Source organism: Trichoplusia ni, chromosome 19, assembly GCF_003590095.1.
Source record: "Trichoplusia ni isolate ovarian cell line Hi5 chromosome 19, tn1, whole genome shotgun sequence".
In the NCBI taxonomy this organism is placed as follows: domain Eukaryota; kingdom Metazoa; phylum Arthropoda; class Insecta; order Lepidoptera; family Noctuidae; genus Trichoplusia; species Trichoplusia ni.
The window spans coordinates 5036263-5059031 of NC_039496.1; the positions used below are offsets into that span (position 1 = coordinate 5036263).

Here is a 22769-nt window from a genome sequence, read left to right on the forward strand (position 1 = left end):
TTACATTATTCTTTGACGAGTGATGTGTTATGTCAGTTCAAAAGACTGAAGCGTTTGAATTAGAGTTTGCGGTTAGAGAAACGTATCTTGTAAACAGGCCCACAGTAAACAAGCGTGGAGATTAACGCTCATTATTTATAGATATGGGAAGATGCCTTTGCCTGGTAGTGAGGCATTTTTAAGCTGCTATTATTGTGGGCTAAAATTCAAGTTCATTCAGGCTCTACATTTTCCGGCAGAAAAGTCTATTTTTACTCTTAATTCTTGAGTGAGGCTAAAAGTCTGTTTTGTAGTCTGGTAGAACGTTGACCGTGAATTCCGTTCTGTACATTTTTCTTTAATAACTGTCGTGAGTGACATCGTGATCATGTAAGGGTCGCGAGCCGACCTCAACGCATGAAGATCTCATGAATAAAAGCTTCGGACTGAATCCAAAACGACCCGAATATGCCCGAAAAATGCACGGCAAAATATAATGAAAAGACATTATCAGGAAAACGGAAACAGTTTTCCTTATCTGTAAGTATTTCTCAAACGTAACATCCATCATAAAGAATTATGAAATTATGAATGTACTTCGTAGCTTGCTTTTTAAGCACCTTCCCCTAGTGATGTGCAAGGCCGTGTTATAAATATCTGGGCCTAATATAGCCGAGTTGCCGGCCAAGTTTGGTCACGTATTAAATTTTCATGTCAGGTATATTTAGTTGATCCATTTCTTTTCACGTATGTAGCCGTTATTCACTATAGAAAGAGCATTAGATCAAAGTGGGTACGAACAAAGTGATTACGGAAACTGAAGTAATAAAATATGTAACTGAAAAATAAATGAGAATAGATGAAAGCTCTAAATAATGAAAGACGTTTAACATTCTTAATTAAGATGGAAAAAAAGAACTCTTAGTTCAAATAACCTAGATATAAGTTGATAACATCACTACAAAAAGAGGCCGAGATAAGATTGGATTTGGAATGGAGGACCTAAAAAATTGAGAAAAGAATGTTTATTTTTTAACCATTTTTTGCAGATATTTCAGTACAGATAAACTATTCGTAAAAAACTACAGTTTTTGATATGAATAAGTAATAAAAACTATGAGAAAGAACTAACACAGAATTATTATTTCCTTACTCTACTCTTATTAAATGACCGGATTGTCCATTGGCATCGGTTTTAATTCGTAATAAACAAAAAAAAAACTCGTAAGGAATAAAGGCGCAAATTACAACTTAAAAAAGAATCCTCTTTTGTCAATTGCTTTGATTACATTATTCGATTACCTGATACTGCTTCAAATTGTCTTTCTTTTTTTGATTATCAACAATTATTTTACCAAGAGAATTCGTTCGAAATGCATGTTTACCAGCTTTTTAGTCCAGGCCTTAATATTGATAATTTATTTTCACATCCAGTTCAATTCAGCTAATCGATTTTACTATACATACAGGATGTTTTGTACCAACACCACGCCGTTTAACTTCGGTAGACAGTTGAAGCGACATTTGGCAGATGCTTCCAACGTAATCTCTATTTAATTGGCAGCTTTTTAGCTGTGCTTGAAGCAATTACGATAGTACGTCTAGTGTGGTTACACACTTCAAAAATATAAAACTTTTGGTCAAAGTTACTGTAGAGTCATTTTAATTAAGGAATCGTTTTGTAGTTTTGTTGTTGAAGAAAAGTGTGCTATGCAGATTTTTACACATTTTAAGACCCTTCAAGCAACATAACTGTACGTATTATAGATTTTGGAGAATTGTACCTAATTTTCATATAAATTGATTCAAATTGTTTTTTTTCATTGTGGCTTGTTTTGAACGTTAAAAAGTCTGATGAACATGTTATTTTAGACAATAGGTGATTTTTTTAAATCATATTGACTAATTGTTTTAATATCATATTGACTAATAGGGTTTCGTTTATAACGTGGTAAATATTTTATCTCTTATTTTATTTACATTGTATATTTTTATTTAAATTGGAATAAAAATTAACAAAATTTATTTCCACATAGGATAAATGAAATTATATTATTTTGCTTGCATACACATAATCATGTTATATCACCTGCATACCAAGTTGAAATCAAATAAAGCAACGTGATACCTTGTCATAAGTTATTAGAATGATTGCTAGTAACACAGTACTTTTCCCCCTCGCTGGGTACCTTCAGTTTAAGGGAGCTTCGTTGGTAAAAACCCAACAAGGATTCCGGAAACCTGATAACTACACGTTCTCACACTTAATTAAATTGGCTATTATCATAATAAGTATATGTCGAAGTTGAAGGAAATATTGGAAATCAAGAAAAGGGGTTTTAAGTAGGGGTTTTTTAATTCAGACATATCATCTTAATGCCTGAGTGATTTTCCGAGTGGTGTCGGTCTCCATGCCAGACCCCAGAGAGTGATATTTAGCGATTTTGATTCCGGCGTAGGACAAGCATTGGAGCGATACACAAACGCTTGTCCTGAGTCTGGATTTTAAGTCATAAAAAAAAAGATTTCTTAACAAGATTGGATATGTAAGTATTTTTTTTTCAAGTCAATACGTATTGCAAGTATAAAACGCATTAAAGATGTTTTTTTCGAAATCCATTAACCAAATTATGTTGAATTATGTCTTTTCCTAGGAATGATATATCAAGTACTAGGAATTCTGGAATTATTCCGGAATTTCATGCAAAACCATGCATGCATGTATTCAAACATGCATGAATTTCCTAGAAAACAGTTTTAAAATTATATCATAACGATCACACAGTTTATATTTAAGCTCAAAGTCCTACAAAAAGACTTCCTAGAAATTATATAAAATTCCTTGCATTTATAGACTCTTGAAATAGGTAACAATTTTTGACCTTCCAATTAACTAGATTTAAAATGATTGTGAGAAAAACTTCATCATAAAGTTGCTAATTGCTTCCGACAGTAGAATTCTAATTAGTCCGTATAGACACCTTAATCTAAAAATCTTTGCTCTGAATAAAAAACTACTTCTAAAGACAGTGAAGAGTACAGTATTGAAGTACTACCTGATAAGAATAATCATGCAACTTGACTATGGAAAATAATATTCATGTCTAAATCTACAAAATTATTGATTAAAAATAGTTTTATTTTTTCTATACTGGCTAGGCAACAATTACTGGCTGGAACCAGCCGAAAGGCAGCTAAATCCGCGGTGTGCGACGTGTCGCGGATTCAACCCCCACGTATGACAGGTTCTGGGTTTGGGTGTTGTTGTGCACGATATTTGAATGTTTCTGAAATGTCCGCGACAAACGGACTAAGAAAAATCTTGTGTCACTGATCAGACATTTAAAACGCAAAAGAAGACGTGCTATATCAAAGTTAATGCAGCAAATCCCTCTTACCGTGAGCCGCTTTTTGAGACTTGCAGTTGTGAGAGTGAGATGTCACGCGTCACGCGTTGTCACGCGTTTAGTAAAAACTCCGATCGAATATTTGCAGTCACCGCTTCACTACATTATTGACTCTTTTCATAATTCTCTAGAACACGTACACTCATTTGTTTTAAAGTGAGTTCAAAAGTCTCACTATGTGTCACTTGGGGTGATAAAACTGACATCAGCTGTATTTGTGAATATTTTTGTTTCTTTTTAGGGTTTCGCACCCAAAAGGTATAACTTTACCAAGTAGTAGTATGGCTTCTATGTTCATTCGTGTTCACAGTAATAACTAAACTTTCAGAAATTTTAATTTTCATAGATTATTTTGTCATGCTGTCATAAAAATATATTATTTTTCGGGTTTTCAGCTACGATAAATACGATGAAAAATTTGACAGGTGCACAGTGTATTTTTTGCAATGTAATTTTTTGCTGCCTATTTGACAGGAACCCCTAATGTCAAGTGCCAGACTCGCACTTGACCAGTTCAGTTCTGAATATTTTACATCACTTTTTGTAAGTAAAAAAATCGTTTCTCAAAATTTATGTACAAAATCTGTACAACCACTGCGTCACGTCAAAAATATCTTCTTTAGTATGATGCAGCGTATTCTAGTCAAAGTAGTTGTAAATATTAGATTTTGATCAACTTGTCTATCTATATTCACGAAGAAAATACCAAGAACCGCAGTACGTCATCTTCAAGGTCAACGACTCTTGTACCATGATACGATATTCTGTATATACATGTTCAGAGTCTTGTCGACCAGGGTATAGTCAGGTGTCTGTAACAATATATGACTGGTCGTAACATGATATTACTGAAAATAAAAGTGAGGATAAGACTTCTTCGAAGATGATAATTAAGTGGGTAATCAAAATGTGAAGACAATGGAGCCACATATTAATAACTAGCTGTTGCCCGCGATGCCTTCCGCGATGACTTCAGTGTACAGCGCACGGTGGATCCCGTTTCCACCCTTAAAATTAAACTGGCCAAAAACGGCCGTGGTCATATTTCATGAATATTTTTAAATATAAAATATTTTTTTTCAATCTTCACATCCTGTCTAGCCAGCAGTCAACTACAAAAGAAATAAGTTTCTGGACAAATAAGGACCAGATAATGAATGAACGGAAGAGATATAGTTGTTATGTAGCCATATTTAACACTTCGTCTCCTTGTCTAGACAGGATAAAAAATATACGTGGTCATTGAACTTAATTATTTCATTGAAATGAAACTACTTTTACGGATTTTATCGCGGTTTAATTTTAGATTTTAGTTCCCGACGTTTCGAAACCTTTGCAGGTATCATGGTCACGGGCAGACTGAGATGGCGTTCGTCTTGACAGGAGATTTTGTCGAAATTACTTCACTTAATTTATAAAATTTTGTTCCTTATATATGTTATGAGATACGTTTTTATTGTCTGTGGCAGAACACACATATAATATTATTATGATACAATATGTAATATGCTGTATTAACACAAAATAAGCCCGAAAATTGACGTATAGAATGAAATACTAAAAAGGTCACTTGACAAATTAAATCATTTGGTATCATTAAGACATTATCCTAAGACACAATTACAATAATGGTTTCTGATAATTATTTTTGCCATTTAAAATTCCAGGGTTCTTTAAGATTAAGGAGACGAAAACACACTTAAGCAGCGGAAAATAAAATTAAAAACAATTTTTGAACAGATCCAATTATGACAAACACCAACACTAGGTAAAAGTTGTTAAATATTGTCATTTCTACGTCACCATTATGATAAACATTTTATTATTTCGAATCACCCCAAAAAAGGCGTCCAGCCATCGACGATCGGCGATACAATCTGGGCGCGGCGTATGCCTTTGACTTAAGTCTAGGGTGAATCCGAAACTAGTGGGGCGATCCCCATAAACACGACTGAATAAACCGCTATTGAGTTACTTATGAATCGGAATAGTTGCTATTAAAGGAGCGTTCCAAAAATGCCATCCTAAAACGTTATTTTCTAAACACAACACAAACCAAACCAGTCTAGTTAAACCAAATGAAGCGCATCCCATCACAGCCTTATCTGAAACCAACTAGGTTACCTTGTCTATCCGTTACAAACGAGAATAGCGGCACTGCATTGGCAAAAATAGGTCATGAATATCGGAATAAAAACACCAGTGTACTGGTTTTAAATGTACTTTGTGTATTCTCTAGCTTAAGCAGAGAGTGGTTGCGGAGCTTACGAAAACTATTCGGTATTCAGGGCAGTTTTAGAATTGTGAAAGCGTTGCAAAGTTTTACCGAGTTTGAGACAGCGGATCGGAAGAAAAATTGGGGGTGGATTTTTTGTTTGGTTCAACATTCAAAAGAACAGTACATTAATTGTTATCATATTGTAATTTTTTTCGTGGCATGCTTTAGTAGTGATGCTAGATATATTAAACTTGGACATAATTATATAGTTTCTGAATTTGAATTTTGTCGTAATTAACCGACTGAGGTTCAGAAAACATATCAGATTTACGTTTACCTACCTAATTATAATAGTTATTATATTTGATACTTCAGGTTTTCGTAACTTTTTCATCGTTCTGGACATCCCATCATTAAATCAGTTTTAATCTCCTTCTCAAAGTGATAAAACCTATAACAAAACCACTTTCCATGTTTAAAGAGAATGACGGTAGCATCTCTTCACGTAATTTCCCCTTTTCAACAACTAACGCATACTAGAACACGATGTTAAACATTTACTCAAAACTTATACTCGGACTTCTAAATACTGAGAGCGGACCGAACACGCCATTTAGGTCACTGAAATCAATTTAACGAGAACTACACGGAACGGTTGAACTTTTGTCACTGAAACAAGAGAAGTCAGCCCACGATAGCGTTGGTACCTGATTAAAATAATGATTTTAATTCAAGGAGTTTAATTATTAAGTCTTTGTTTAAGAATAAATGGGTTCCAAACTTCAATAAGATAGGCATCAAACAGGAGAGTTTAGCATTGTTAGTGGCTAGTATTATAAGTCAATGATGTGACGAAATTCATAGGTTGGTATTAAAACAAATTATGAATTAAGTATCCGAGTGTTTTAGTTCAGAAATGAGGGTTATATCCTTATTTATTTTATTTATTTACTTATTTTTTATATCCCGACAATTGTACATGCGGGACAAAACCACCTAAATTGCTGGATGAATGTATTGAAGGATGTTTGAATCATACGTTCGGATGAACTAAACGAGCGAATTATTAAGTCTAGTATAATTAGATTAAGAGTAAATTCCACTGCATCCTGTATCCACAAGCTGAGAAAAAGAAAACTGATTCCAATAATTTTCCTTACTACCCATAGCATAACCTTTTTGGATCTCGCAAAGATCCTTGTACACATTTAACACGTATAAACATTTTTTATGACGTTTTGAATATTGCATCCGACATAGCCAGCCCCTTTTCAATTTCCGGCCTACAACCGTAGCCGATATGTTGCGATTTCGGTCCGTATCGCGGTGTTGCAAATTTGATTGGGTTTGACCCTTATGTAGCTACGTCTTGATGCTGCTTGATAAATATGGTTGAATACATTTTAAATGTGATTGAATCAATACTTCTTTAAAAACTAATTTTCTAGTGGAAAAGATTGCTATAAAAATGTTTCCAAGAAAAAAAGAAACTTGAAAAGAAAACTGGAATTATTTTACCAACACTTAATGGAGGTCAAAATTAAATGTATTCATCAAATAAGCTTCACAACTATTACAGAATCCTCAACAACAATCCACTTGCACTTGATTTACTGACATAAACAATGTAATGTCAACACTGTAACCTCTAAATATACATACAGAACTTACTTTTTAACTAGCTCTCGACTTGCCAAATAAACACTTATAACAGGACCGTTTAAGTAGACCTCATTATGCTTTTAATTCTCTCAAAATGAAGTCGCCACGCATCGACATGTACCGTCACATTTCAATTCAAATTGGAGCATTAAAATTCTTCGGAATTTGGTTTTATATACCATACTCTAAGAAGAACGTGTGGTTCTGGATCAATATCTTAACACGAATTGTTTTAGGTATTGCCGTGTTTGTAATACCAACTTCTGCTCAACTGGTGTACTTAATTCGGCTGATCGTTTCTGGGAACGCCGAAATCCAAGAAGTAGCTGGAATGTGAGTGACTTTGTCTTTATATTTAAACCTCCTTACTACAGTCAGAAACATGTAGGAAAAAAATACAATCATCTTCTAATACTCAGTATCAATCAAAATCAATACATTTTTCTTTTGAATGTATGCCCAAAATCAAACCGTAGAAAGAGTACTTACTTATTCTTACATCAGTATAATACGTACTTGAGTAATTCAGAAGCTTTGTTCTAAATTTACATGGCTGCCGGCATTAATATTAATACAACGTGAAATAAGGTTAAATCGTACTCGACCCTTATTTGTATAACAGAATCACTTTAAATAAATCATCGAGGCGAAAACTAATCTTCCCCATCGCGGGAAGTGAATCGAGAAGTATATTTTTTCAGATGTAAAACCTGCCCTGGGTCCCATAAAACCTCCCTTATAGGGCGAGAAAGGGTAAAATATTCGTAGGTGTGCTCAACCATTTCCCTAAGGCCATAATGTTATGCTAATATAAAAATCTATCAACTTTTAAAGGGGACTTAGGACTATTCAAATAACCCAAAACTAATGTAATGGTTATAAAATTTTGATTGAATCAGTTTTGATTATACAAAAATGGGGGACACAAGAATAACTTTGAAAACTGAAAAGTACCCTTCCGTGCCCATAAATTATGTTATAACGACACAATAAATCCGTTGTGGAACAAAAATCGCGTGTAACGTTCCCTACATGACAAACCTAAATGAAACTGGATATTTTGAGCTTTCGTTTAACTTGTTAAGGTCAAATCTTATCAGTTATGACCCACTTACATTTATATAGGGAAATTAATATACGTTCCGCAGATGACAAGGAAATATCTTCAAAAAAAAAAGTTTTTTTTTACTTTAAATTATCATAAGTATGTTGGAATGTGTCGCGTGTTTCGATAGCTGTACATGCAATGGTATGCTAAATACTCAAGCGGTTCGGTTCTGGAACGTTACACGGTTTACTATTTTGCACACCAGATAAGGAGGTTTATACAATTGCAATTTATTTTAGTAGGAACTATAGTCACCATGCTAAAGAACCAGTGTGGATATCTGTGCCCATCTCAGCCTACAGCGGTCCGCGCGATCCTCCTGCACATCCAATAGTATCCTATGCCCATATTTTTCATATTATTATTATTTTATGATATTATTATTTTTATTTATTATAAAATTTAAAAAAAAGACGCTGATTATTCCTTCTCAATGTTAAAAAACCTTAAGGCTTTTAAAGGAAAACGAAAAAAATAATAATATAAAACTTTAGTCATCACTTTTACATGTCGTTTTTAAGCTAGCTGGAGTCAACATTTCGTAGCTGGTTACGCTGAAAAAGCAAGGAAAAAGGAAATCTGCTAATCTAAGTAAACGTAGGTCCGAAAAAGAAAATAAAAACCCGAATAAAACTACCAATTAACCTATAAATCTTCTTCGTGAAGCATTAGTCATATCCCAAGCCAGCTTAAATTAATTTAACAAGTTCTGTCCAAATGGCATACATTTTAATTACATGTTCAACATTACAGAATGAACTTAGTTCTGACTGAGTTGTTAGCATCGCTGAGGCTTCTGGATTTACGTTTGCGCCGGGATCTACTGACAAAACTGTCCGATGAACTTATGAGTGAGGAATTTCAAACTGAGCATAAGCCACAAAGGAAAATTCTGGAAAAAGCCATCGTTCTTTCTAGAAGACTGTTTATTGTTCTGCTGTCACTTAGTGGTATGGATATTCTTGGTGAGTTAGGTAGTGAAAATGACAATAAATTGATTAACTCTATTTTTTTCTTTCCTTTGTTTTTCAAAATTTGGTGTGTGTCGTACTCAAGTTCGAGTTCAAAGACGATACAAAACATACTCACAGTCTGTTACAACGTCATGCTGTTTTTAGCATTGTTCAGTGAAAGTAACAGAGACCAATAGTAAAAAGGCTAATAGTGTTGTGGTAGTAATTTACAGGTTTAAATTAGCTTTGTTATACTTGTGGTACAATAGATATATCTGTTACAGTTCATGTGGTCTTGGTACCTGCACTCAAAAATTTTGAAACTTTGCCGCTGAAAATGGATTTTATTTTCTTCGATGTAAATGACGAAAAGTATTTTGATTTCATTTGCGCTTACCAGGTAAGATAATGGGCGTATTTCATTACTAAAATTTAATCATTTGTGCTTGATCTATCTCTAGAAATGACCTATGTTTATTTGTCGGAAAAATCTACATAACCAGCAAGCACTATTTACTAATTTACTTCCGACATCATATCTAATAATCTAATAATAATGCTGCTACAATAGTTCTAACCAGACCAAAATATGTAATTTTGAAGTAAATATTTATATAAAACCTTTTTTCAATTAACATCGAGTTTGAAACTCATACAAAATTATATCATAACATTGTTTTGTTCCCGCAGATTTTGTACAAGCCCATGATGCTGACTACATTCGTGGCGCTCCAAACATTGCCTTGGGCCGCAATGTCTTGTGCAAGTAATTAATTTTGCATGTTATTTGACTTGGCGTAACGCATAAAATTTGAATAATGATGTTAATCTCAGCAACTGACTCATGAATCTTAGATAAAACGTATACTCGTGTAATAAATTCCTTGTTTCTTCGCAAAACGGTCAACTATAAGATTTACAACCTTAAGAATAAAGATATAAGTGTATATTTATGTGACCTTTTCGCCAATTCGTTCGGAAAAACCGCGACATGATGTAATAAATAATATTGACGTCACAAAAACTCGGCTACCCAAGAACCAATATCCGGAATAAACACATCGCTTAGGGGGAATCTGGTCGAGCCGGTAATTTCGCTCAAAAGAATCATAATAAAAGAATGATTATACCCATTTTAGCGGGTAGAGTGAGATTAGTAAAAAATCAAGGGACATCAGTACATGCTATCCAAACAGAAGGCTCTCGACTAGTTTTGAAAGTAATATTATTGAAGTTTTGGAAGAGAGACGGCACTATTGAGTTCTTCGTCAACCTTCGACCTAATAGCAGGTCACAAAAATATTTTTTCTGAGACTGAGACAACGTAACCTCCATTTTTAATAATGACCAACGACATTATCCGCCTCAATGATTATTAGGGCCAAAAACACAACACAAGTCCATAACTTTCACGTATGTATGTTACTATGTTTTTTTGGTTTCCAGTCAGTCAATTGGATGTTTTAATTTATAACTTTGAAAATATGAAAGAATTCGTGAAAGCTACAGCGGCTGAACGGAACTGCGGTGAAAATGAAGCTTTCAAAGAGATATTTAAGAGATATGTCCTTCATCACCGTGCCATTCTGAGGTACCTGTATCGTATTTAAAATAAATTACGGACAACCCGGGTAACCTGGAACAGTTTATATTTTAATTGTTGAAAAGAAGTTGCCCTTTAAAACCTTTCTACTATTACGTTCTATTCTCTCTACCTAATTGCCTAAACCTCATTGCTATCTTTTACATCCTAGATTCGTGTCTTCAATCCAAGCTGCTTTCAGTGGCCAGCTGTCATCAACGTTGTTCATAAGTGCTGGCATTGTTGGTACCACTGGGGTTCAAGTATTTTCAGTGAGTATTATGTTTTATATTAATTCTATTTCGTGTGTCTTTATTGTCTATTTGGAATTACCAGACAACTGATAAATTTACTTATATATTTCTAAATACATACATATTAATGATGAATTACACCCAGACACCAGAACAATTGATCGTACTTATCACACAACATTTTTCCTGGGCGGGAATCGAACCCACGACCTCCGGTATAGCAGTCAGGGTCACTTGAAGGCCGTGTTATGAATTACTACGCTTTCTTTTGGTGCTTGGACTATGAGCAGTTTTGAGGGAATCTTTGTCATTGTGTAAGCAAGATAGCACTACAAGCTGCAAGTAGTAGTGTCTCGCTTCCATAACGACTAAGATCTTCCTTTCGGAGTTCATGGTACAGATATTAAGGTTTAATTTTCTTTATTGTTACAGATCGAATCGCCCCTAAAGAACTTCACCGAAGTGATATGGGTATTGGCTTACTTTGTGACGATTACTTGTAACTTATTTATTGACTGTTATTTTGGAAATACTGTCACTGGTAAGGTAAGTTGACTTAATGAAGCCAAATAATGAAGTAGAAGAAGTGAAATTTTTAAACTTGTTTGTCTGAACAACAGAAATTCGTTTTTGTTAAAGAACCAGAACCAGTTTTACGTTATCAGTTTAGTAGTCATCAGGTTAATCGTCATAAAAACCAAGTATTTTTAAGTAACAAAACAAAAAATATTAAATCAAACCTCAACTTTATCTAGGTATAGCTGACATCTGACTCACTAATGCGATACCATATACTTGTGTGCGCAATAATACATGTCAATACCGGCCGTTTACACCGTGACCGAAGCTTTCTATTGCCACGTTTACCACGTCCCCATTTTAACCTCGGACATGGCACTAACGGTGATAGGCCAGTACACAGCGACCCTTGTTAGAAGCACGTGCCGAACGAAATTCATTTATCGTCCCTAAACTTTACCCTATCCTTCAGTTAACCTTCAAGTCTCATCCACCAATTTTACCTGTTAAAAAGTTTGAAGTTCAAAAGGAGGTACATTATTTTTGTATCAATATTTGATTTGGAGTACTGTTTGAAATATTTTATGAGAACGTGATGATGTTAAAATAATTTATTCATTTTATGACATTGTACCTGCTTAGAATATATATTTAGCACTTCTGTATCGAATGATCGCTGTCAGAAGTATTTCCTGATAATTACCTGTATCAACGAATTGTTTTATTATAATACTCGTTTGGTAAAATACGAACCTATAATCGTCATCCTCATCCTCAGTTCATCTCAGTCCACTGCCGGACATAGACCATCTCATGGAACGCCTCTGAGCTCAGTCTTCGACTCTTCCCTTCCAATCCTTGCCTGCTGCAAAGCGTCTCATACTATGACTTTAAAATTAATGAAATCAATTGTCAGTAACCTTTGACATTTATTTTATACCGATAGACGATAGACGGTATGAAATAAATATCAATGTCCTAATTAGAGAAAAACATAAGACGGCCCATGTCAATTAGGCCCTGGACATTGTTGTACGAAATATTTCCCATACTTAAAAACACTTTAACGTTCTCATTTCAGAGCTTGCATGTAGCTACAGTAGTCTACTCTTGTCCATGGATCGAGCTGCCGACTCACTTGAAAAAGAATTTAGTGCTCTTTATTGCGAAGACACAAGTACCGCTCGTCATCACGGCTTCGAAACTCGTGCCGGTGTCTTTGGAAACATTTACCAAGGTAAGTAGCGGTGGTTTGCAATCAATTCATAGAATGAGAAGAGAAATTAAAATGGAAAATGATTTTTATTTTTATTTTATACTAGCTGACCCAGCAAACGTTGTTTTGCCGATATTTTTTTTCTAGTTGTATGTATTTATTAATACCACATTATGAAAAAATAAAAACAAAAAATTTCGTCTAAAAAATAAAAATAAAAATTTTATTGTGAGCAACCCTTATCACATATGGGTATGAAAAATAGATGTTGTTCTATTCTCAGACCTACCCAATATTTATACAAAATTTCATAAAAATCGGTCGAACTGTTTCAGAGGAGTACGGTAACTAACATCGTGACACGGGAATTTTATATATTAGATTATGATCAAATATCGAAGGCCTTTTGTGGCTTACTTGGCTGAGTCTCGCTTTTACCACCGATTTGTTTGTATTAAGAGCCTATAAATAATAGCGGTTTGGGTTTATTTATTTAACCATTTAGTAAAACAATTAAAAGTAGCACTTAAAATGAAAGATGGTGTACAAAGATAGGGCTTATTTCTTTAGAAAACCTCGAAGGCAAAAATAAATTAGAAAAATTGACAAAACTGTACAAGTATCATGTATGTTTATCAAGTAAATCAAAAATCGTAGGTAAATGTTTCTGATTATCTAACCTAAAACTGAAACAAACACCTAAGCCAACCGGTCCTGTATTTTAAACACTAAAGTGTTAATAAAAGCCACTTTTTCAGTAGAATCCTGCAATATACAGGAAAATGTAAGGCAAAGCGAAAGAGGACCTCTTTGACGCAATCAAAACGCTTGCAACGTAAACTGTCGGATTCAGAGGAATCTGTTTTTCTATTTGTTGAAGCTATTCCTCTTCGTGAGCTAAGCGTAAAACTTTAAATACCTGAGGATTATTCTTTCAAAGGTACTAAATAAATTTAAACACAGTTTTTGTTTGGTTTTCTGTACGTATTCATGCTTAGGGCTTATTTGTTGTAGTTAAAATACTAATTTGGATTAGAATCGCGATAACGTCATGAGTAATAATAAATAACGGTTAACTGCGAGTCATACTTACGAAACTGAAGGTTACACACAGGCTTAACCCATCAAAATTTATAACTGTTCCAAAACAAACCCTTGATTTAACAAGATTTTTTGTTAAATGAATTCGTCATCTGTGAAAATTTCATCTGCCTAGCTATCGCTGTTCATAAGATACAACCTATTCACTGATAGATTCATATTCATTTATTCATTGTAAAACAGAGGTGTAATATAAGTTAGAGGTACATTGAGGTTGCTATCCCTGGCCTTTAGTGAACAACGTACTAATAATATATATTATGCAATATTGTGATTGATTTATATGAAGACTACAACTTTAGACGGACGGACTACGAAAAGTGAAGCAATATTAATAGTCTTCCATTTTGCTTTTTGAGTTAAAGTGCCCAAGTACCCAAAACTGGCAGGAATCATTATACAAATTCGGCAGCAAATTTCAGCCGTTTTTCTTTTACGATACGCAAAAAAGCCTGGATGGACCTTTGTTATCGAGCGCCACTTACACATTCCTGAAAAACTCTTACCTGGCACAGTCTGAATAATTGAGGCACCTGACCCATATTCCCGATAATTTTATTCCCAAAGATATTCGGATCGTTCTCTAACACATATTCAGAGAAGTACCAGTAAATGCCATAAGTTAAGATATCATAAATGGGCTTCAAGTACAATCATTATTCATAGTCGTTTGTCATATTTTTTGTCCACAAATATTTGGGATCACTTCCAAGTTCCTTTTGTCAGAGTACAATCGAAAAGATAAGTCTTGAACGGTATTATTTTATTATATCTACGAGTCGTAAAAAAAAAGAATTCTGATGTAGTAGTTTTATAAATGATCATTATTTATCTTACTTATGTAATTTATTTCTTTGAGTATTTCTCAGTTCTTTGGTTAAGAAAGTTACTCATTTTAATTTCTTGGAACACTTTTAACCGCTTTTCAATTTGAAACAATGCTCCAGTATAAACAATTACCTGTTTCGTTTGTGTTCTAGTAAAATTGATTGCAGTTTTAATTATTAATGTAAATGCATTGAAGTGGAAGGTTCTGTACAACTAACCTTTCGGGTGACAATTAAATTTAAGTGTAACAAAGAATAACAACGGGTGGCGTACGCACCGGTTTCTAGGAGTCGCTTGCTCTTGTAAAAAATCACATTTCTACATTGTCTCGGGTCTGGGTATTTGTGGTACCTTCGTTGTATCTGAATTCCATATCCCGAGTGCTTTAGCAACTTAGCTTAGTTTAGCAACTTTTGGGTTCAGAACAATGTATGTGATGTTGTTAAAAAAATAAAAAAGATCTTAATTTTAGTAGATTTCTTGTGTTATAGTGACAACAGAAATAAATCATCTGTGAACATTTCAACAGTCTGCCTCTTTGTATATTATTATGACTCAATGAACGCGTTACGGAACTCTACAAAATAGCGCGGATCGTTTAAATTGACTTGTGTCGCGTTTGTTTACTGTGGCATACGGGATCAAATAGCGTTTTGCTTTTCATGAATTCATTTCATTTTGGTATAATTTGATATGTATCTCGATATTTTGTTTTATCGTTGGATATTGAAAACTTTTATGCGTTTTATTTTATACATAATATTATCACTATTTTAACTATAGCATCCGGGCTCAAAATAAGAATTCGTGAATCTGACTGTCTGTTTGCACAAATATTAGTCCAACGCGAGAATCAAGCCCACGTCGTGGTCTAAGCGCGGTATCGTTGGTATTTTCTATTTCTACAAAACAACGCACATTTCATTATTTTGAGATTTTACAATAAACTAACTACTTTTTCAGTAATTAAAGCTTCCAAGTACCAAATTCGTAAATCACCAATTTCAACATATTTATCACGACACACATAATAGGATATCTAAACAAATCTTAGCGTGACGTTTACTAAGCCCACTCAACATGCACGCGAGGTATAAGATAGTCGGCTACGCACATACCCGACGTGCCTTGACTTACATGATATGTCACGTAATTTAGCTTTAGATAGATAAAAGTTACCGAAATAGAAGGAACTCCGTACTATAATCATGTAATGGTTGTAAAGACATTTTTCAATGGTAGAGGTATCTTCTTAAAAAAAATGCAATCAATCTTGGTTTCTAGTCACTTTTTTGCTTAATAATATGTGATTGTACGAAAAGACACCAGCCCAGGATTAGAATTGAGGATGATTCACATTTAAATGATGTAACGGTGTACTCATGCGAAGGTATTGGGATTGCCCGACTAGTTCCGTTCATGATTAAAGACAGCGTTAGTGTCAACTAGTCGGGCAATCCTGATAATTACGCGTGAATAAACTGTTACATGTCATTTAATTATGAACCATTTTTACGTTACTAAAAATATAGTTAAAGTCAATTTGAAAGTATCAAATTAGTTTTAAAGAGCAACAACCACATAATGTAACTTGATATGAAACCTCTTTAATATCACACGAAATATGACAGAAAAGAGGATTCATCATCAAGTAAACCTAATTGCCTTTTTATGAGGTTGAAACTAATGACTTCAACCCACGCTGAGGCTCAGCGCGGGTTGAAATTTCAGTCATTGTGTAGGTATATCAACGCCCTAATGGTAACACACTATTCTTAGTAATTTAAGTTCAACCGTAGACTATTTTACTTTGTTTAGTTCTTGAGTTCGTGCCAAAGTAATTGTTACTAGAAAGGGATCGATCATTAGTTGTAATATCAATCGATATAGCGTTCGCCTTTTACTTATGAATGTGCTTGGATAAAGTTTCAGGTAAGTTGGATACGAGTTTGTCATTTTGATATCTATTTTATAAATATTAAGGGTCATACTCGTTATTTGATGGCTCGGTTTGTTTTTGAGGGAAAACCGATAGGTTAGTAATAAAATAGTAAATGTGTGACTGAAAATTTCTAAAGAAAACATTTATTGTATGAGTTACGTGATGTATTTTTGATTTTTATGAGTTGGAAAAAAACAAATCCATTCGTACACGTATATAAATATACAGATCTGATCATTGAACTCCTACATTTTTTAAGTTATAATCTGTGAATAATTGGTTTTGCATAATCTTTCCACGAAAATACTTTTGCTGCCGACTGTACTAACAGTTATCTTCCGCGGATTTTTTATTTCTTATGCAAGTTAATTAACAGTCGAGTTAGCACATACAGACACAAAATGGTTTCACAATTAATAAGTCGACGACGTTTTTCACCAGAAACGTACTCGCATTCCGAGTAATGAAGTACTATTTATTAATTGACGGCATTCCAGAAAATTTCGCCAAGCAAACACGATTCGAGGTATCCGATGAAAATTAACCCCTTTTTCAAAGTAAAGACATCTTTTATTTATTTTGTTGTTAAATAAGTCGCGTTAAAGAGGACACACTTAAAAACATTATCTACTTGGATCAGTTTCTCTTTGTAAAAAGTTTATATAAAATAATTTGTTTAAATAAATGTCAATTTTGGTATATTTTAATGCACGTGTCTGTCAACGTCATATCACTGAACTCCTACTAAAAGGCTTGACTGATGTTTAAATAGCCTGTTTTAAAATTGCTATTTCTTATCTTTCGGGGAAAGCATACATATGGGTTACAACTTTTATAATTGTGCATAATTTGATACGCGACGACGCACCGTCACCGCCACGTCCATGCTTGAGAGCTCTTATTGGGTTCGAAAGTAATGTGCCTTTTATATCAAAAGAAGTGTTTAACCAGTATTCGGACATCTACAGACAGATGTAAAGACTTGTAGGAACGGAGTTGATGGTTTAATCTTAACGCAGGCCTGGTACCTATAACTTTTGCAGAGTTATGAGTACTTTTTGATTATCATAAGAAAACCATCCAGCATTCCTAATATTCGAAAATCTTAAATCTCCTATCCGTAGTGAGCTAGCGTAGTGATCGATGCTCATACATTTCCTTTTTTAAAAGAGGTCCCTGCCGCTTTTAGCTCTAAATAAGCATAGCATAAACAATGTAGGTATAAATAAAGCCTTCGTTTGCAAGCGCTTGTTACGTCTTCTTTTAGTAATTAAGTATTTCAGTTTACCAAGCATTTTATTTATTATTTATTTCTCGAGTTCGCTCTTATCTCAAATTACTTTACTGAGTGGAAAAAGACCTCGTTAACATTTGTTTGATAAGATTTTTTTGGTACTTAATAAGCATTTTTTGATTCTAAAAAGCCTTTCATGTTTTATTGGACTGTTAATTCTAAGTTTTATATTTGAGAAGTATATACTACCAACCAACTTAACTTTACAGAAAATTATTTAAATAATAAGTTCTTATGTAAAGAGTTTAACTAAGCCCCGTTTGTTATTTTTGCATTCTTACTGTATTTATTTGATATTAGTTTAAGTTTAAATGCACCAGATACCAATGAACACATATTCATGTACTTAGACTAGACTAATTGAGTCACTTAATCCAAAAGAAACAATTCCAAACATTAAATATAAAACTAAACGCTTGAGAAAATCCTGCCTGTCTAGTAGAGTGATGGGACAGAAATAGAGAAAAAGTTTCACAAAACGTGAAAAGGTCACCGAAGATCTGTAATCCATCTCAAAGAGTGTTGTTTTTGTAGTTCGCTAACAGAAAACACAATAGTGTCATTTTCCTTTTCCTGAAGCTCTGATCTACGATGCCATTATTTTTTTAAATAATCTCATTTAGAAACCAAAACCTAAATGCATAACTATGTGATTATTTAACAAAAAAATGGTGGGTCACTATCGACGAAGCCACCCAATAATACTTATTATACTAGTCAGGTCAAATTTTAGTAACGTAAAGAATACAGAGAGTTAAAAGATCACACAGCAAAGTTTTTAGATGCTGTGGAAATCTATAAGCGCATTACATGACAGAAAACGGCTTCCCACTTTCACAATTCCAACAACCTTATTTCCAGCATTTTCGGTAGAGTAATGAGTAATAACTATTTGTTCTGGGAAAATTGGCTGTACGTATCTCTATTCTCTGTACACCAAACATTTATCTAGTTACAATGCACACTGTATGCACACCTTCCAAGGACCCATAACTAGGTTATCCTAGAAATAACTAGATCAACTGGTACGCCTTGTAGATTCTGGAAACTGAAGCGAAATTGTGCAATATTGTCTATAGTAGACAACGGTTGTAAACAAATATTTGAGCAGAGAACTATGATCTCTATACGTAAAACTGTCAGACAGAAAAATAATAATAGAAATTTCATTAATTTCATTTCATTTCACTATGGTGTCTTTCTTTTTCCCACGTTTTTAAACACTCACTTTTCTTGTTTTCTTGTTTGTTTTTCGTTCCCGTTGGATTTTAGTAACTCAATTTTGAGGCACTTCCCGATAAACTAGCAGGCTGAAATTTTCAGGGTAGTTTCAAACGAAATATCAATATAATTTACAACTATAAAAACGGCTGGACAAATTTTGGTAAAATTTGAATTGAATGACATTTAAAAACGTGGGTTTTTTCTAAATCTATTTTTTATAATTTAGTTTGATTAGATGTTAAAAGTTCAGAAGACTAAACTAAAAATCTTTGTTTATATTTCTTACAGAAAATTGTTCATTTGCTTGTAACAAATAATTGAGGTTTGAGTAAACACATCGTGGATCCAAAACAATCTAATATTCATGTTACATTGTTGTTCGTTTAATTATTAACAACGTCATTAAAATATCGAGTATCATGTACTAATTACTGTCAACAAAACTCTGTAATTATGTGTTCAATATTTTGATATAGGTAAACTATTCAGGCAAGCTTTAGTTGATACAAAAGGTAAATTTTTAAACAGGCTGATACATGGCTATTGTGGTGAAGATGGTACGTAAAAAGATAAACCGATTTGGACACGGTTTTTATTTTAAAACAGTCCGGCCGATTATAATCGCTATTAGAAATGATTTATGAAAATTGGATTCACTATTCACAAGCTGGGCTTATAAGTGGCAATTACTTACCAATATTTTCATATACACTCAGATTAAGCGTAGTCAAATTTTAACTAGCATTTCAAATCTTCAAAGTTATTATTTTGTTCTGAGTCTAAACGCTTGTCTTACGCGGATATCGAACCCGCAATTCGAAGCGCACTGTGCTTTGGCGTGGTGACCTCAACCACCACACATTTATTCGAATATTTTTAACTACGTGTGCGCAGTTAGTTATCTCATAAACAAGTTTGTTACGATTAACTCTCTCTCTTGAATCTTGAATATTCAGTATCAAATTTTATAAGGAGTTGGAACACGCATCGCTTTAACTTAATTGAGTTGTTTTTGGAATCAAGATTATGTAATCTCGAACAAGGTTAACTATCTCCAGAGAATTTGGTTACATCCAATTTCCTTCCTTAATAAATACGCGTATCGTATAGATAATTTAGGTGAAGCGTTGATTTTACGATTCTTCGATGTAACATCCTAATAAAAAATAAATACTGCTTGAAACATATCTTATTTTAACAATAGTATTTTTCAAAGCCTTCACATTAAGTTAAGAATCCAATGCAATTTTAAACTAAAACTGTTCATTTCTTTTTCTCCAGATCGCATTAAGAACAAATGACAAACGCTCAAACAATTGAAACCAATTACGTGGCATTGTGTACGCCACAAACACAATCTTCGCAAATACATAAGTTACGCATTACGAAAGCTATCGGATTCAAGTCGCACAACCATTTTTATTAGGGAGGCTCATCACGTGCGTATCTACCAACACATTAATAGATACAAACTACTAAATTATTCATCAAGAGTCGCAGTGGCCGGAGAAAACCTCGGGCTACCCACTGTCCCGACGGGATGAGCCCAGTTCCTGTAGTTTAATCTTTGCCAATTAAGCTGGACACAGGACGTTTCCATAAAATATACTATCATTTCTGTCGTCTGCTATTTTTATATTATTCCTCTCAGCTACAAGAGAAAATTAATTTACTGTGTTTGCATAAAAATACTGCTGAAAATAGTCGTGGAAGTTACTTAGTTTACATGGTAATTTTATAGCTTTTGTCAGCTTTTGCAACAATTTTATTTTACTTGGCGTTGTAGAATAAATAATACATCAAGCTACCAGTTTGGTATCTTGAATTTTGTTTATTACAGGCAATTTTGTATCATTATTACTAGGTACACCCCGTGGTGTTGTAGCCTATATGCTAATAATAGGTGTCAGCTAACTCAAAACCAAATCTTACAATAATTAGTCCCTATATTTGAGTGCGAAAGATTAACAACATTTTTTAATCTTTATACAATACAATACATCCTCCCAACCCTTCCCGTTTATATTTTTTGAACTATATTTTCTTAAGCAAAGCTAACATAATTTGATTACAACCCGCCTACTTGACAAGTCTTCGTTAATTCGTGGCCTTGCTACCCTTTGCTCTAAATAAACAAGGATTGTTTTCGTTCCATTCCTTTAACCAAACCAAGGAAGTTCAACCCTTCGCTCATAATTTACTCTTACCATAACATGAGCATTCCAATCTTCATTATCACATCAGGAAATCTGTAATTGTATTTCAGAAACTATGAGCTTTTGAAACGGAACTGTGGTTGTGGGAGCAAGACGGCGTTATACACATATATAACAGCGTCTTGCTTTCACAACTGCGACACTTTTATTTACAAACTTGAGTAGCGTAGCTCAGTACAGGCAATGTTCTCATTACCAAATTAACCCTCTAATTACGCGATGCCTAGATTTCAGATGTAACATTTCTTTTTCAGGTAATGAATTGGACATACAAAGGCTTTGCTGTCATGAATCAGATGAAAAAGTAATGGAAGGCAGCAAATTATGCTGGTCGCTAACGATTCAATACATTAATGAAGATTGATGACCAAATCATGTTGGAAAAACTTGTGACAACGTTTGAATGTGTAACAATGCTATTGTAACATGATTAAATTATTTTCAGAACTTTCAATAATATTTATGTGAAATCTTATTTTCTGTAGATACAAGCTTACAAAAATATTTTTAAACATCCAGGGGTATATTACCATGTTGAACGGACGATTATTAGAGTCGTTGAAGAGCTGGTAGGAGGCCCCCAGTATTTCATTTTAGTATCTCCGAAGACATTTTGATCACATTTTCAAAACACAATTTCTTTAAAATTACAGGTTTTTTTTGCTTAGAAAAAACGACCAATTAATAATTGTAAATTTTCCATTCATGCTTATTCCACATTTAACCTTCAAAACCTATTCAATTTAATTCGATTCTCTCACAGATGCTACAATATTCTAACCGCAGTCAAAACGTAATAGCTGTTATAATATTATGTTGGTGCAGTTTCAAAGTAGGAAAACATACAGTAAGGTATAAAAATTGTAAAATTGCACCTAGTAGGTAATAGCAGCAGCCGGCGAGCGCCAGTAATGAATGCTTCGTTTAACTTTTATGACCTGCATTAGAAGATAAGTAGCAGATGCTTTTTAGCTTCACCTTACATCTTTGTTTTAAGTTAAATTGTAAAAAATATAGATATTTAGTCCTGGAAACTTATTTTAAGTACTTTCGGATAATGCTATGGTTCGTGTAACGATGGCTTATTGATTTTTTATTAATGTCTTTTTATTACAATATGCATACTTTCCTCACTTTTTCATTAGGTACTTGTTCATATTTAACCATGTTAATTGCTTGAATACCATTTTAATGGTATTAAAAATCAGCTATTGAAAACGCCAATATTAAGCTCAAAATCTCACTAAAATATCAGCATTATTCTTA

The 22769-nt window shown here is 33.7% G+C and overlaps 1 protein-coding gene across 2 annotated transcripts; it reads left to right on the forward strand.

Annotated features, from left to right (window-relative positions):
* The first annotated feature begins 7154 nt into the window (after positions 1 to 7154).
* On the forward strand, positions 7155 to 22167 carry LOC113503485 (odorant receptor 46a-like). Of its 2 annotated transcripts, none has more exons than XM_026885486.1 (9): positions 7155 to 7599; positions 9128 to 9339; positions 9612 to 9727; positions 10018 to 10093; positions 10774 to 10918; positions 11082 to 11181; positions 11596 to 11709; positions 12764 to 12919; positions 21758 to 22167. In XM_026885486.1, the coding sequence occupies exons 1-9, from the start codon at positions 7361 to 7363 to the stop codon at positions 21809 to 21811; spliced, it is 1212 nt and encodes a 403-aa protein (XP_026741287.1). In that variant the 5' UTR covers positions 7155 to 7360; the 3' UTR covers positions 21812 to 22167. The 2 variants fall into 2 exon arrangements, with proteins under 2 accessions (XP_026741287.1, XP_026741288.1); XM_026885487.1 differs by lacking the exon at positions 21758 to 22167 and adding an exon at positions 20569 to 20795.
* The last annotated feature ends 602 nt before the right edge of the window (positions 22168 to 22769 follow it).